A 14,387-nucleotide genomic window follows, 5' to 3' on the forward strand; every position below is an offset into this window, starting at 1 on the left:
AATGAATTAGTGAAATAATTTACCGAGGTTTTTTGGCCCTCGGAAATCTCCACGATGCTTTTAACTAAACATTTTGGGTTTCGTCCCCAAATTACCAAAATCTGAGAATTCCCTCTCTCCCCAACAGTGCTCCGCGCTTGCCCTAAGCCAAAGATCAAAAGTTGACGCGAAGCTCTGTTTGTTGGTCGCCCTAAGGCGTTCTCGTGTTGTTGACGCCAAGCTTTGTTCGTTGGTGGCTGGTGTTTTGTGGTTTGCGTAGGTACGGTTTGTGGTGTTTCCGACAAGGTAGTGGGTCGTACTAGTTAGTGTATGCGGTAGTGGTGGTGGGTCATCGAGGTTGGCTTGACGACGGTGTTTGGGTGAAGTTGCCTTGTTAAGTTCGTAGGGGTCGTGGTTTGCAGAGGCTGGCATCGTCGACCCTTTTGCTTTCGAGGTAAGTTTTGCGTTTTAGAGTTAGGATTTCAAAATTGATTCCTGTGTTTTTACGTTCATGTTTTTGCAATAAGAAGGTTTCATCTGTAGATAAGTACCTTGTATGGGTTCATTTCCCTTGTAACTGAATCATTCTTATACTTCTCTCGAAGGGTTTTTTATGTTTTTGTTGATTTGACCTTGATTTACATAGTTTCAAGTTAAATTTGTTCGATTTAGATTGGGAAATTACGTTCCTAAATAAGATATGATTGTGGCAGGTTTGTGTTTGAGTTTTGTGATAACTGTTTAAGAACAAAATAGAAAGAGGAATTATGTTGGGTAGTTAATTTTGGTAACAGTTTGGTTGGAAGCTAAAATTATATATAGGTTTCTCTATTCTATTTTTTAGAGAATAATGAGAAGTTCTCTAGTTTTCTATATCCTGTACATTCCTTTAGAAGTTGTGAGTGAGTGTGAGAAAGAGAAGGTGTGAATACATAAAAGGAAGTATTACAAGTTTTAAGGTCATAGCATGTCTTGTTTTTTGGGTAGAAATTTCTTGTACCCATTTTCAGGTCAATTTGGAATGAACACTGTAACTAGATCACTCACTCACATGACATGGTTAGTGAAAGTGTGTTGGTTGGATCAAATGGTCAAGGGATATATCTTTCAATGCCTACTTGGGAGTCTTAGAAGGGAAAATGAATTGGTGAACACAATATTGAGTCAAGTCAATGGCTTGAACTAAAGGTGGTTAGTTGTAGATCTTAATGTTACCACTTTATGCGGTTAATTAAGTTAAGGTCTAGCGAATACTTATCTCTTTTTTAGATTAACATAGCCGAGGATCTTCTAGTGGAATGTTTGATTAGTTTCTCTTGAGTTGTTGTGGTTATTGTTTTAACATGCATAAATACTGATATAATCTTCATATGTGATCATTTCAGGAACTTAAGAACCTAATGCCTCAACTATATTCTGCTGCAAAATACTGTGAAAAGTCTTATCTCCATACTAAACAGAAACAAATGTAAGGATTCTTTTTGTGAATGAGTTATTTTACCTTAAATAGCAAAATTAAAATGATTAAAATTGCATTATCCACTCATATCTTTCTTGCTTTAGTTCGTTCATTCACCTTAGAATGAACTTTAATATTCCTGCAGTAGCACTTCCAATTTTGTACTCAATTTTGCTTGAATATTTGACCTGTGTGCTTTGGTTAACTCAGTTAATCACCTAAGTGCTTACTTTCATGCCGTGTTTTGAGATGTTGATGCACTTTTGTTGGGTGAAAGTAGTGTAATTGCTATTTGTTTTGTCATATCATGCAGTATGTGTCAGATTTCTTGAAAACGTGGATTGGGAGAGGACTCTTTAGTTTTAGGCTGCTATGCAGGGAGAAAATTACTTTTTTGTTGTCACTCAAAGCTCTGTTTTTAATTGAATAAAATCTAGAGAAACCAGAATTCTCTCCTTGGTTCTCATTAGACAATTTCAGTTAGCTAAAATCTCTTTTGAATATTTAGTGCATTTATTAGCATGACCATGCTTTTACTTGTACATGCACTGGTAATATTTGGTTAGTTTATTGCTTCTGTTTTGGAACTATTTTCACAAATCAAGCTTTGGTTCTTAAATGTGTTGTTCATGAACATCTTCAAATTGCATGCTTGAACAAGTTTAGTGAAAAGATGAATTTTAGTGAAATTATTACCAAGCTGGGGGAAACTGAATGCTTGCAATGCCATACATAAGGGAAAATATAAAGAACTTAAATCAGAATATATTTTTATAACACTAATCATTAAGTACTTTCATCAATTAAATTATTAAAGGTTTTAACTGCTTGTATTTTAATTTGCACTTTTACTTTGTATTACTTATTGTAAATTACTTTTTTTTACGTTTGGTTTGATTCGATATAATCTAAAATCAAGCTTGGCTAATATACTTCAATGCTTGGTCTCTAGTGCTCTTTGGAATTCATCAAACTCTTTTTCTTAAAGTTCAATCCTTCTCTCAATCAAGATAGACCTATTCTGAATATCATTGAAGCTTTCTTACTTTACCTTAGTCTGGAACCTGATTCATACCATAATAAGCATTTTCCATTGTCTTTTGCTCAAAAGAATTAGAGAGAATAATGGATTATTTTTTATATGAGGTCTCTTTCATCAATTTCTGTAATCTAAATTGGACTATATTTAGAACCATTATTTCCATATGGAAGTAGTTGCTTCCAGCTATGGTTAGTGTGCCTCCACTCTTATGATAATTTTCTATATAAATTATAATAGAAAAAGGAATTAAGAAAAATAAGTTAATTAAGGTAACTTATGTTTACGTTCAAATTAACATAGTGTTGGGATTCAATTATTTAACTCAAATATTTATCATGCTATGTTTGCTGTTCTTCAAATATTTAACACAAATCCATATATAATTACATTCAAAATCAATTATTTATCATGCTATGTTTGCTTTTCTTTGACAATTGTAATTTTTATTGTATTGTTATGTCATAGTTATTTTATTTATATATTTTATTCTAACTTTGAAATTCCAATTGCTTTGCCTGAGTTGTTTATGCATTTAAATTTCAGATGTGATTGTGAATCTGGTTCTTGCTCCATTTGCACTGAGATAAATTCTGTTACACAGCCAGAACTAAGAGTCCTAACAGATGTACCTAACTTTGAACTTGATTGTTGTGCAGAATTAAAGGAAGCAAAGAATGCTAGCTAAAAACACTAAGGCATTTATTTAGGAGGAGGAAAGTGCAGAAAGGCTTGGAAAGATCTCCAGCCTACTGCCACACACACAACAGCTGCTAGTGGAAGGAGAGATGTTGCTGCAGCAGAGAGCTGGGAAGGAGGAAGGCAAGGAAATGGAGACACTCTTGAAAAGAGTGGCTTGTAGTTTTAGTTTGTAGTTTGTAGTTTTAGTTTTAGTTTATAAGAAAAGAATGGCCTATTTGAACAAATTTTCTTCTTAGTGTAACTTGTAGTTTTAGTTTTCTTTTTCCAACTTTATTCTTGTACATGTTGTGTTCAATTTTCTTGATTCTGTTGTACATATTTCTTGTTAAATTTTAATTCTACATGTTTGATCTGTATATATCTGTGGTTTGTCTGTGTTGTTATTAGGAAGCCTTACTCACTCACACATTGAGGACAATGTGCCTCTTAAGTGTGGGGTGGGAAGGTATAAATTTAAAAATACTTGTTCTTATGTAAATAACTGTTTAGCATTAGTTTTAGTAATAAAATAGGGATAATTACCGAAGGCTTTTACCCTTCGGAGCCCTTCGGTAATTACCGAAGGCTTTTGGCCCTCGGTAATTACCGAAGGGCAAAAGCCCTCGGTAAATGTTAGCGACAAGGGATTTACCGAGGGCTCTTTGGCCGTCGATAAGCCTTCGGTAATTACCTTTTACCGACGGTTTTGGGTTGTTTCCGAGGGCTTCTGGCCTTCGGTAATGCCTTTCTTTTTTGTAGTGTATTATTAACTGATTTAAAAATACTTGTTAATTATTTAGTTTTTATATCATAACAACTAATTTATTTTCATAATGTGATAATGTATATTGTTGAGACAAATAATAAAAATACTTTAATGCATATATTTTTCAGCATCATAAATATTATAAATAACCTGATAAGTAAATAATAAAAATAAAGTAAGTAAAGTAAAAAATAAATAAAAGTATTTAAGTTGTTAAATACTTAATTAGAAAAGATGTTGTATATTTAAAGTACAAATGGATATTAGATTAAGAATAAAAACTTATTTGAGTATATATATATATATATATATATAAATTAAATTTTTATTTGAGTGAGGAAAATGAGGAAGAGTTTTAAAGTTGTGCTTAGTGAATTAATAGCGGAGTAATACATGATTACGAGAGAAAGTTCATTTTATTGTAGAAAATTGACTTGAAATTTATGAAGTTGTTGATATTTACTGCGACACTGGTTTGAAAAACATGGAAAATTGAAACTCAAATTAAATGTGTGGAATTGCAATTTGCAAGCACTGAAAACCAAATAATCAGGAGTTTCAAAAAAATGGTCATTCACAAACGACTAAACATTTATGAGTTTGACTCTTTTTCTCAAATTTCTCCAACCACCTCACTCTAAAATCTACACTTTTCACTCACCGATTTATTCTACGATAAATACTAAGAATTAAATACACCTTATATTTTATATTTTATAATATGTATGATTTCAATATTCTCATCCACATATTATATTATAGTGACATCCTAAATGTTTTAAGATAAAGATCATCTGAGATCATTTTTGTCTAATATGTATAATAGTTTATATACATTTTTAACTATCTTATATTGTCTTTTATAGGAGATGAGATCATGTTGGCCTATAAAGGACAATACCATGTCAATCTTATCATGTTGATCTCGTTATCTTTTAGTATAAACAAAATTAAACCTACACTATTATAAACATGACCTTTTATGAAATAACAACTTTTTTATGATAGTTATTATGGCGTTATAGTTGTAGAAGTTATAGAAAGTTCAATCTTTTATTAACGTTGTGAAAATTTGTCATAGTAAATTAAATTTACTATGATTAATAAATGAGTAACTATCATAATAAGTCCAACTTATTATAAAAGATTTTTGAAAACTTGTCATAGTAAGTGTAGTTTATTATGACAGGTATTTTGAGACCTATCATAATAAGTTCAGTAACATGTACTTGCATACCTGTTATAGTAAGTTAGATTTTTTTTAGATTCATTTTGTTTTATCATTTTTCTGTCCATTCAACTTACTTGCAAATCTCTAACAATTCATATTTCTAGACGAAACAATTCCTAAACAAATGAATTCATACATTAAGTTGTCTAACAAACTTTAAAACATGAAATTATATATACATAAACATACAACCCTTATAACTTTTACAAATAGTTTTCAAAAGATGGTAAAGTACGATATTTACAAGTTATGACTAACACTCAAAAGAAAACTCACTTGCTTTTAATTCATCTCTCTACCTTTCAATCGGGATAAATTATTAAATATCTACAAAAAATGAAGTTAAATAATATGATGATTCTAACAATGCCAATAGACTTGAGGTCTGAACGTAGATTGATCTCTACCTTCACTAGGTACTTATAAGACCATAAATTTCAATTTTGCACTCAAATAAACTAATATTTGAAGCAACTACTAATTGAGAAATGCAAATCTCACCATAGGCTACTTTTGCTACCTAAATACTTGCACCATTTTTTGTAGTTTATGAAGAGTTTCTTCATCACTTCATGTAAAGCAGATTGTCCAACTAAACAAGAAAGTGTTGTATGTAAAAAATAAAAGGGGAAACGTATGTTTATATAAGATGATAAAGCCATAAGCCATAATAATAGATAAAATCAAAGCTTAGGTTGTTGATCAGGTTTTGAAACATGTCGTATATGTACATTCGCAAGCAAAAGAATTAAGTGCTCCTTTTGATTTTTCACATTTTCCTTTTGTACAAATACAAGAAAGATAACCTTTAAGTGAGATAAACTAAATTAAACACTAAATGGTAGACATATATTAGTCCAGTCACAAAGTGCCAAATCCGAATCTTGAATATGCAAAAGCAAATAAGGACATGCAACCTAATGAACACTTCAAAAACAAATGCTGGTAGAGGTTATTTATCAGCTAAAAGTAGTAATAATAAGTAGGTTTAGACATGAAAAAGAATGAGAAAATTGTTCACCATATACTTTCTAATTACGCAATATTGAAGATTCTTTAATCTTTTTCATTTGTGTTTGTATCATAGGAAAAGCTAACCACTTAAAGAACCGATGTTTCTAGGCAACCAGTCTTTGATTAAGCGATTCTATAAAATGTAATTGCTTATGTTCTTCAGCCTTGGTATGAACTGGCATAATTTGCAATTAAATATCAAAAACAGAATGTAATAATGGAAATAAAATAATCAATGAGGAATAATCACTACACAGAGCTCCATTTACCTCTCATTCACCATTAGAGCACCCACGTTTCAACATGTTTGCATAACAAGTTTTAGCCTCCTTCATCAATCTCATAAAACGACTGCCTATTACCTTATTTCCATCTCTTCCAAAAGTTTTGAATCCATCCATTTTTCATCTTCATCAAGTGCCCAAACTGATACAAAGACCACACCCAGAGTCGTTCCAATCTCCCTCTTCACTCACAGTCACCTTTACAGACCTTCACTTGAGGATGAGGAATTCATCTGTTCACCCATCACCATTTTGAATCTCCCTCCCCTTTTGATATCCATCGTCACAATACCCAAAACCCATTCACAACATATTAAAACTAGAAAAACTTAAATCCTTGCAAAGAAAAAATAAGAAAGAATAGAAAATTAGAATGCAAGGAAGAACGATGAAGCCAAGGTGTTTCTAATAACATTTGAATCACGATGTTGTTGGTGAGTTGGAGTTTTGAACGGAGGTTGAGGTGAACCGATGGCCTTGGGTAATGCATTTTTATTATGTGAGAGAAGATGAACAAAAGGGTTTGAGCCATCACGGAAGTCGATGAAACTTTTGAAGTTGGCTCGCGAACGTTGCCTGTTAACAATATTTTTGATCTCCAGAAACGAAACCAAAAACTTGTTGATGGATCGGCAAGTGTACCGAATCGCACAAGTAATATAAAATGGTAAGACCAAGTATCGTACCCCTGAAGACTCTCGGCAGTAGACATTTGTGTGATAACTCAATTAATTAAGACTTAAATAAAACGAGATTGTTGGTTTCAAATGCAAAGACATAAAATTAAATATGAATGCAAATTGATCAATAGTAGAGTAACACAAAGATGGACAGATGTTGTTTAATATGAGATGAATTGGGCCTGACCCGCGAAACACGACACGCAGGCGCCCCATTTAGGGCGCCCGGGCGGTGGACGTCGATTTCTGTAGGGCTTGAGCCTCTAGTTTGGACGCCTAGGCTTCGGGGTCCGACGCCCGGGCGGCCTAGGAGGGCACCTGAGCGGCGGACGTCGATTTTCTGCGCTTGAGCTTCTCTGCAAGGCGCCCAAGCTTTGTACTGTCCTTCCTTCAGGTGCTTTTCCAGGCCTTTCTGAGCTCTAACTCCTTAGCACTTCATCTCTGCTTCCTGTATTAACTCATTTTCTATCAAAACAAAGGGAGTTAATCATAAAATCATCAAATTCAACCTCAACTCTCTTACTCATAAAACTAAAGCAAAAACATGAGTTAAAGCAAGTTTCTGAGTCAAAAGGGGTGCATTTAGTATCAAAATCATAGATAACGGTATTTTAAACCGTTATCACAACCCCAAACTTAGAACTTTGCTTATCCTCAAGCAAAACAGAATGTAACTTAGCTTTTCAGAACAATCACTACAATGACTCAACATTTTTCAAAAACTTTTCCTTCCAAGACAAGAAATCACTTTTATTAATCCAGCATAAAGATCTCAGTCAAGATGTGCAGATGCCTTAATTCAATCAAAATCAATGTAATGCTCATGTACTTCAACAGATGTTATCCTTAAGAATGATCAATCAACCAAGAAGAGATGCAATCAGAAACTCAAAGAACTACTCCTCACCAAAGAAAGTGTTTCACTCAAGCACTCAAAAGTGTATCACTCAAGCACTCAAAAGTGTATCACTCACTCATAGGTGTATAATGTTGGTGTCTTTTTCACTCTGCTATCACAATGTCACACAAATTAACCTTGCCTTTCATTTAACCACAATCAAACATACTCACAAGCAAGTTTTCATCACAAGGGCTTTTCATGGATTGTAACTTGGCTGGGCTAAGAAGGAAATTGGTTTTTCTGGAATGCAAAATCCTTGAGTTAAGAAAGATATTTATGAAATTAAAAATTACACACAAGTTCTCTTTTCAAGAAGATCTTTCCCAACCTTTTTCCCTTGTAGTGAGCTCTCTTTTCTTTCTTTTTATTTTTCTTTTCATTTTCTTTTCTTTTGATTTCCAATTGCTTTTGCTTTTCAAATGCTCACTGCCTAGAAAAGTGACTTGAACCTTTTTCAATACCTCACAAATATTCTCACCTCAACTCAAGTTAAAGAATTTAAAACAGGGTTTTCAAAACATGCATAAGACTCAAGGTTCAAAGGGTAAAAAAAATTGTATTCTTTTTAATGGACAAAATTTTCTTTGAAGGCTAAAAGAATAAGGGATAACAAAAGATGTCGTTGATCATATGAAACCTGTAAGCAAGTAGTTCAATCACAAAAAATTTGGACAAAATCATTCATGCTTCCAAAGTAATAGCAATTATTTACAACAACTCTGAAGCCCAAAACTCACACAGGTAAACTCTCAAGTTCCAGAATTCAGAAAAACATCCTGCTCAATGTCTCAATCAAGTTTTACCTCAAGCACTTGTTTTATACATTGTGAGCCATCACCTGCATATTATCACATCATGCATCATCCCAACATCAATCCATACACCAGAATCTCACAAAGCAATACTCATCACAAAACAATCACACTTGAATCAATGCAGAATAATTCATTCAAGCAAAATACAAAAACAAAACAAATAATCAAAAGGAAAAGTTTAGAAAGCTGGGTTGCCTCCCAGTAAGCGCTTCTTTAACATCACTAGCTTGACTCTATCTTCATCATCATAGCATCCATCAGTAGATGCTGTCAATAGCATCCATCAGTAGATGTCTAATCACATAGCATCCATCAGTAGATGTTAATATTTCTTATCTTCATTGGTATGCCTCAGTAGACACCAATCTTTCTCATCTTTATCGGCACCCATCAGTAGATGCGTAATCACCTAACATCCATCAGTAGATGTCTAATCATCGTCCTTTTCCATAACAGCATCCGTCAGTAGATGCTGTCATTACTGCCATCAGAAGCATCATATAACCCTAAAAAAAATTCAAACACACAAAAACAAAATCAAATCCAAACCACACAACTAAGTTAAAAAGAAAAAATAAAATAAAAAATAAAACAAAATAAAAGATAAAAAAAAGAAAAATTCAGAGACTGGGTTGCCTCCCAACAAGCACTTTTTTAACGTCACTAGCTTGACACCATTAAGCTCAATCTGGATCACCCAATTCCAACTTTAATCTTGGTGTTCTCCTTTCTGTCTCCACACCAACTTATCTTTAGCAGGTTCCTCTTTGTAGGCTTGACTTCAAGACCAGTAATATTTTCAAGTACAGATAAGGGCATCAAGTTAATACTAGACCCTAAATCAATTAAGGCTTTCCCTCTTTCATGACTCCCAATAGTGCATGGGATATTGAAACTTTTCGGATCATTAGCTTTTGGAGGAAGTGCCTTCTGCAAGATCACACTGCAATTGCTTTGTACCTCAACTGTTTCTTCCTCTGGACTTTTTCTCTTTTTGTTGAATTTCTTGAGGAAGTTAACATAATCAGGTACCTGTTGCAATGTCTTAGTCACAAGAATTTTAATCTCCATATCCTCGAAGATTTTCATGGATTGCTCAAACTGTTTTTCCTTCTCTTTCTTAGAATAATTCTTTGGGTAGGGAAGAAGTTTTTCATATAATTCTTTATTTTTCTTCTTATCCTCTTCCTCTATTTTTTTTCTTTTCTTCCCTATCTTTTTCCTTTTCTTTTCTCTCATTCTCTTCTTCTTCTTTCTCTATATCTTTCTCTTTTTCACTCAAACTTTCTTTTTCTTTTCTCTCTATTTTTCTCTCATCTTCTTCCTCTTTTTCCCTCTCCTTTTCTTTTCTCTCACTCTCTTCTTTTTCTTTCTTTTCCTCTATATCCTTCTATTTTTTGCTCAAACTTTCTTCTTTTATCTCTATTTTTCTCTCATATAAAAACTTGCCACTCTCAATGATAACGGTGTTGCACTCCTCTTTAGGGCTAACTTCCATATTGCCCCCAAAATCATCAAGCTTCTGAATTATGAACCTACAATGCGCCTCCATCCTTCTGCATGCTGCTTTAGTGTTCTTACGATGAGACTCAGACATCTGTATGAACTGTTGAAGCGTGTCATCCATATTAGCCCATCTTTATGATATAGAGGGTTGTTGTTTCCATTGTTGTTGTGACAACCTATCAAATTGTTCGGCAGCTTGAGTGCTTTTGTGATGAGAATCAGACATCTGCATTAACTCAGACATAAATTGATTTTCTACTTTGTTTTATTATTTATAAACACATCGAATACTTCATCCTTATGTTTGATTAAGTATATTTTGGTCTATATAGAATAATCATCTATAAACATAATAAAATAATTTTTACCACCTCTAGACATGGTTTATTTTAAATCAGTTAGATGAGTATGAATTAACCCTAACAATTTAGTTTGACATTCTACATAATGACAAGTTTGTTTTGTTATATTAGATTCCACACATATATCACAATCACTACTTTTTTTTATCATGCATGTCGATTAATCATAGTCGTTGGAATTTCATAACATATGAGGAGTTCACATGCAATAATCTAGCATGCCACATATCATACAAGTCAATAATGTAAGCAAAAGAACTTGATTCATTTACAATTTGAGAAACATTAAGTACATAGAGACATTGATCACAATATCCCATCGCCCACAAAAACATTAGTTTTTGTTATAACAATCTTGTTAGATTTAAATGACACTATAACCCCAACTTTTTCCAGTAGTAATATAGAGATTATATTAACATTAATAGAGGACACATGTAGTACGTAACTCAAAGCCAAAGTGTTCTTAGATGTAAGCTTTAAAATAACTTTCCTTTTTCCTAGGACATGAGTTGTCCTGGAATCCCCAAGATAAATGTGTTCTTCTCCATCTCCTACACTTGTGTAGGAGGTAAAAACACTTATGTTTGGAAATATGTGCTTGGTAGCACTAGAGTCTACCACATATTTTCTCATATTGGTCATCAAGTTTACTTGTGAAATGACCGCAATAATGGTACCTTTCCCTTCGACTTTACTTGCCTTAGGAGGATTGTGTTTCATACTCTACGTCTGCATTAAGGTGCATGATGGCCCGACTTTCTATATACAAAGCAATTTTCATTCTTCTTAAAGATGAGGTTAAATCCTTTAAGATAGAAATTTTGAAAATTGTTGTTTTTTTATTGTGATCAGGTTTCTTCTCGTACCTTTTTAGAACAAGTTTGTCTTCTACCATATTTGCTTTTGCAAATAATGATTTGGCTTTTGTAGTAATACACTTCTTCTTATTAGTATCTTTAATTATGATGTGACTAATGAGCTCTATAAGTGACATTTGCTTATGTTTATGTTTTATTTGTTGGTTGTAGTCAGTTTAGGATGTGGCAATTTCTCGATTAGAAGTTCTAAAACAAACTTATAAGGAAAAATTATGTTCTCTACTTTGATGTCTTCAACCAGTTTGTGATACTCGTTGATTTGGATCTTAATGTTCTTATATGAAATCATCTCTTAGTGGTAGTAGTTTCTTATGACGAATCTTTGTCAAATGACATATTCAACAATATATATTTTAGAATTAACAAATCCTAAATTTCTTTTTCTTCCTTATATGAATAGTAAACTTAGAACAAGTCATTAGACAAAACACTTGATAAAGTATGTCAGCATACATTGTTCGCATGAATCCAGTTTTCAACCTGTGTTGCTTGGTATCGGAGTTGGGTTTTGAAGATGTGAGATTAGTAGAAACTTCATACATGTTTAAAAGGGTAGACACATGTTCTTCCTAGCACTGAAAGTTCTATCTAGTGACAACCTCGATTTTTGACATATCTGTAAATCACTAAAGGAAATTCACTGTTTATCGGCGGGCTATTAGCGACGGCCCCTAGGCCTTCGGTAAACTTTATTTACCGAAGGATTTTCCGAGGGTCTGTAAAGTAGTACATAATTGGAGGATTTTGGCCTTCGATAATCGACATGGGACATTACCGAAGGAACTTGACCTTCGGTAAGTGGGTGGTGTATAAGAAAATTTTTCCCTCCCCCTCATTTCGCGAAAGCTCTTCTTCCCCCAATATTCAGAATCTCCCAACTCTTTCTTCCCCTAAGTCCTTCTCCCAACTCCCTGTACTGCTTCTACACAATGTTCCCTCCACCATTATTGCGGTCCAACCTCGTGGTTCACTCAAGGAAGCCATCTTCGTCATTCGGCCGACCATTCGAAGAACGTCCTTAGAGTCATCTTCTCGAAGGGTATTGGTCGTTGGCTACCGGTGTTCGCCTGCGTTAGCTGCCGGAGTTCGCCGCTCACATTATCATTAGGGCGAAAATCAGGTATTCCCTCTCACATTTTCATTTCGCATTCAAACACTTTTGCCCTCCCTTCTCTGATTTCCCCAATCTAAGAATGGTCACAATTATTTGGTTCAAGGGCCGTAGGCACGGGGTACTGGAGTTCGCCTCCCTCCATTGTGCTTCAACCGCAACGTCAGGTCGTGAACCGCCATTGCAGTTCAATCGTGCCTCTGCAAACCTGTATTAGCCTGAACTTCACTTCCGGTTTGAGGACTCCTGCTCGGGACACTTCACTCGCGAGGTAATATTCCTTCGTTCCCCACCTGAAACCCTACGGATATGATATACATGTGTTGGAAATGTGGTGTGGTGTGTGATTCTGTATTGTTGTGATTATTGAATTGATGAATTTGTAATTGTATAATGAGAAACATGAGATTCTGTTCCATTTATCTTCTTTCATTTGATTTGCCTGATCTTGTATAATGGAAACTAAGAGAGCTTGCTACTGGAAAATGGAAAGAGGCCAGAGCCTCCTCTAGCCGTGAGTGGTTCCTAAACTACTCCTAAAATTTACTCTAAAATCTACTGAAATCTACTCTGCTGCTACTGCCAATTTATATGCCAAAGATTTTGTCTTCTCCCGTGTCCACTCCTGCTTTCAGCCGTATTCCAGTTTCTTGTCTGGCAGCCTAAATTCCTTCACATTTTGTTTTTGTTCCCCTAGCTTGCTGACTTCCTCCCTCCTAGATGTTCCAAGAAAATAGGTGGGGGCCCTCCAATTTTTATCTTCCTGAATCACTTTGCACACCATTTAGCCCTTTTGCATAGGGCTGCTTGTTGCTTCGTTCAACTCTTTGCTGCTGGTTGTGCTTCCACTACTCATGGGTTATGCTTCTTCTTTCCATCCAGCTCTCTACCTTAAAAACGTTCAAGAGTCAATTCTCAAACAAGAAGTGGCTGTAGCTGTTCCAACTCCAAGCTGCTGGACCGTGAATGTTTTTCCCATGTGTTTTCCCTTGCAAAATTCTAATGTCCGTGAGCTTTGCCAACCATGAGTGGTGGCTGGACTTTCCTTCCCTATTCCTCTTCTTTCACACGTCCAACTCCATTCAGCCGTGAACTCATCTCCTTTTCTCTCTTAGCTCTTCCACTCCATAGAAGCCTTTCTTTTGAACGTGAGCTGCTGCCATGCTTCTCAAAGAAACCGTGAGCTTCCTTCTTCTTCCCAACTGGATGTGATGGTAGCTACAGCTGTTGGACATGTTTTCCCTCCTTCCAAGGCCGTGAGTGAAGCTTCTCTACGTGGCTGAACTGCTGCAAACTGGACCGTGTAGGTAGCTGCAGCTGCTGGTGGAATTGTCTTCACTTCATTCACGCTGCAAGTGGCTTCTCTTCACGCAGCTAGCTGCTTCTTGCAAAGTGTTGGACCGTCTTTAACCAAGCTGGATGTGCTCTCTGCTGCCATTTATTTATTTTTGTTCCAGCAAAGAAGGATGTGGCAGCTTTCTCTCTTTTCGTAACAGCACCAAAGAGAATGAAATGCTTTCTCCCAAACCAATTGAAAACCACGTTTCCAGCCAACAATAGAATGTGGTGGCCCCAACTTTTGTTCCATGTGTTTAGCTTTGTCCTTTGCAAAATTCTGAAAGAAAGGAGTTGGAGTTGCAGCTGTGAAACATTGAATAAAATTCAGCACTTTGTAGCT

At 34.9% G+C, this 14,387-nt stretch overlaps 1 protein-coding gene and 1 long non-coding RNA gene across 2 annotated transcripts; one reads left to right on the forward strand and one right to left on the reverse strand.

Annotated features, from left to right (window-relative positions):
- Positions 1 to 136: 136 nt before the first annotated feature.
- Positions 137 to 3,261, forward strand: LOC128194622 (uncharacterized). The gene is made up of 3 exons (XR_008245996.1): positions 137 to 433; positions 1,365 to 1,447; positions 3,137 to 3,261. It is a non-coding gene; the product is annotated as an uncharacterized LOC128194622 (long non-coding RNA).
- Positions 3,262 to 9,542: 6,281 nt separating this feature from the next.
- Positions 9,543 to 10,476, reverse strand: LOC108332798 (uncharacterized). Its single transcript, XM_017568100.1, has 2 exons — positions 10,342 to 10,476; positions 9,543 to 9,881 (listed from the first exon to the last, which is right to left on the reverse strand). Exons 1-2 carry the CDS (start codon positions 10,474 to 10,476, stop codon positions 9,543 to 9,545), a joined length of 474 nt encoding a protein of 157 aa, XP_017423589.1.
- Positions 10,477 to 14,387: the final 3,911 nt, after the last annotated feature.

This window comes from Vigna angularis, chromosome 11 (assembly GCF_016808095.1).
Source record: "Vigna angularis cultivar LongXiaoDou No.4 chromosome 11, ASM1680809v1, whole genome shotgun sequence".
Lineage (NCBI taxonomy): Eukaryota > Viridiplantae > Streptophyta > Magnoliopsida > Fabales > Fabaceae > Vigna > Vigna angularis.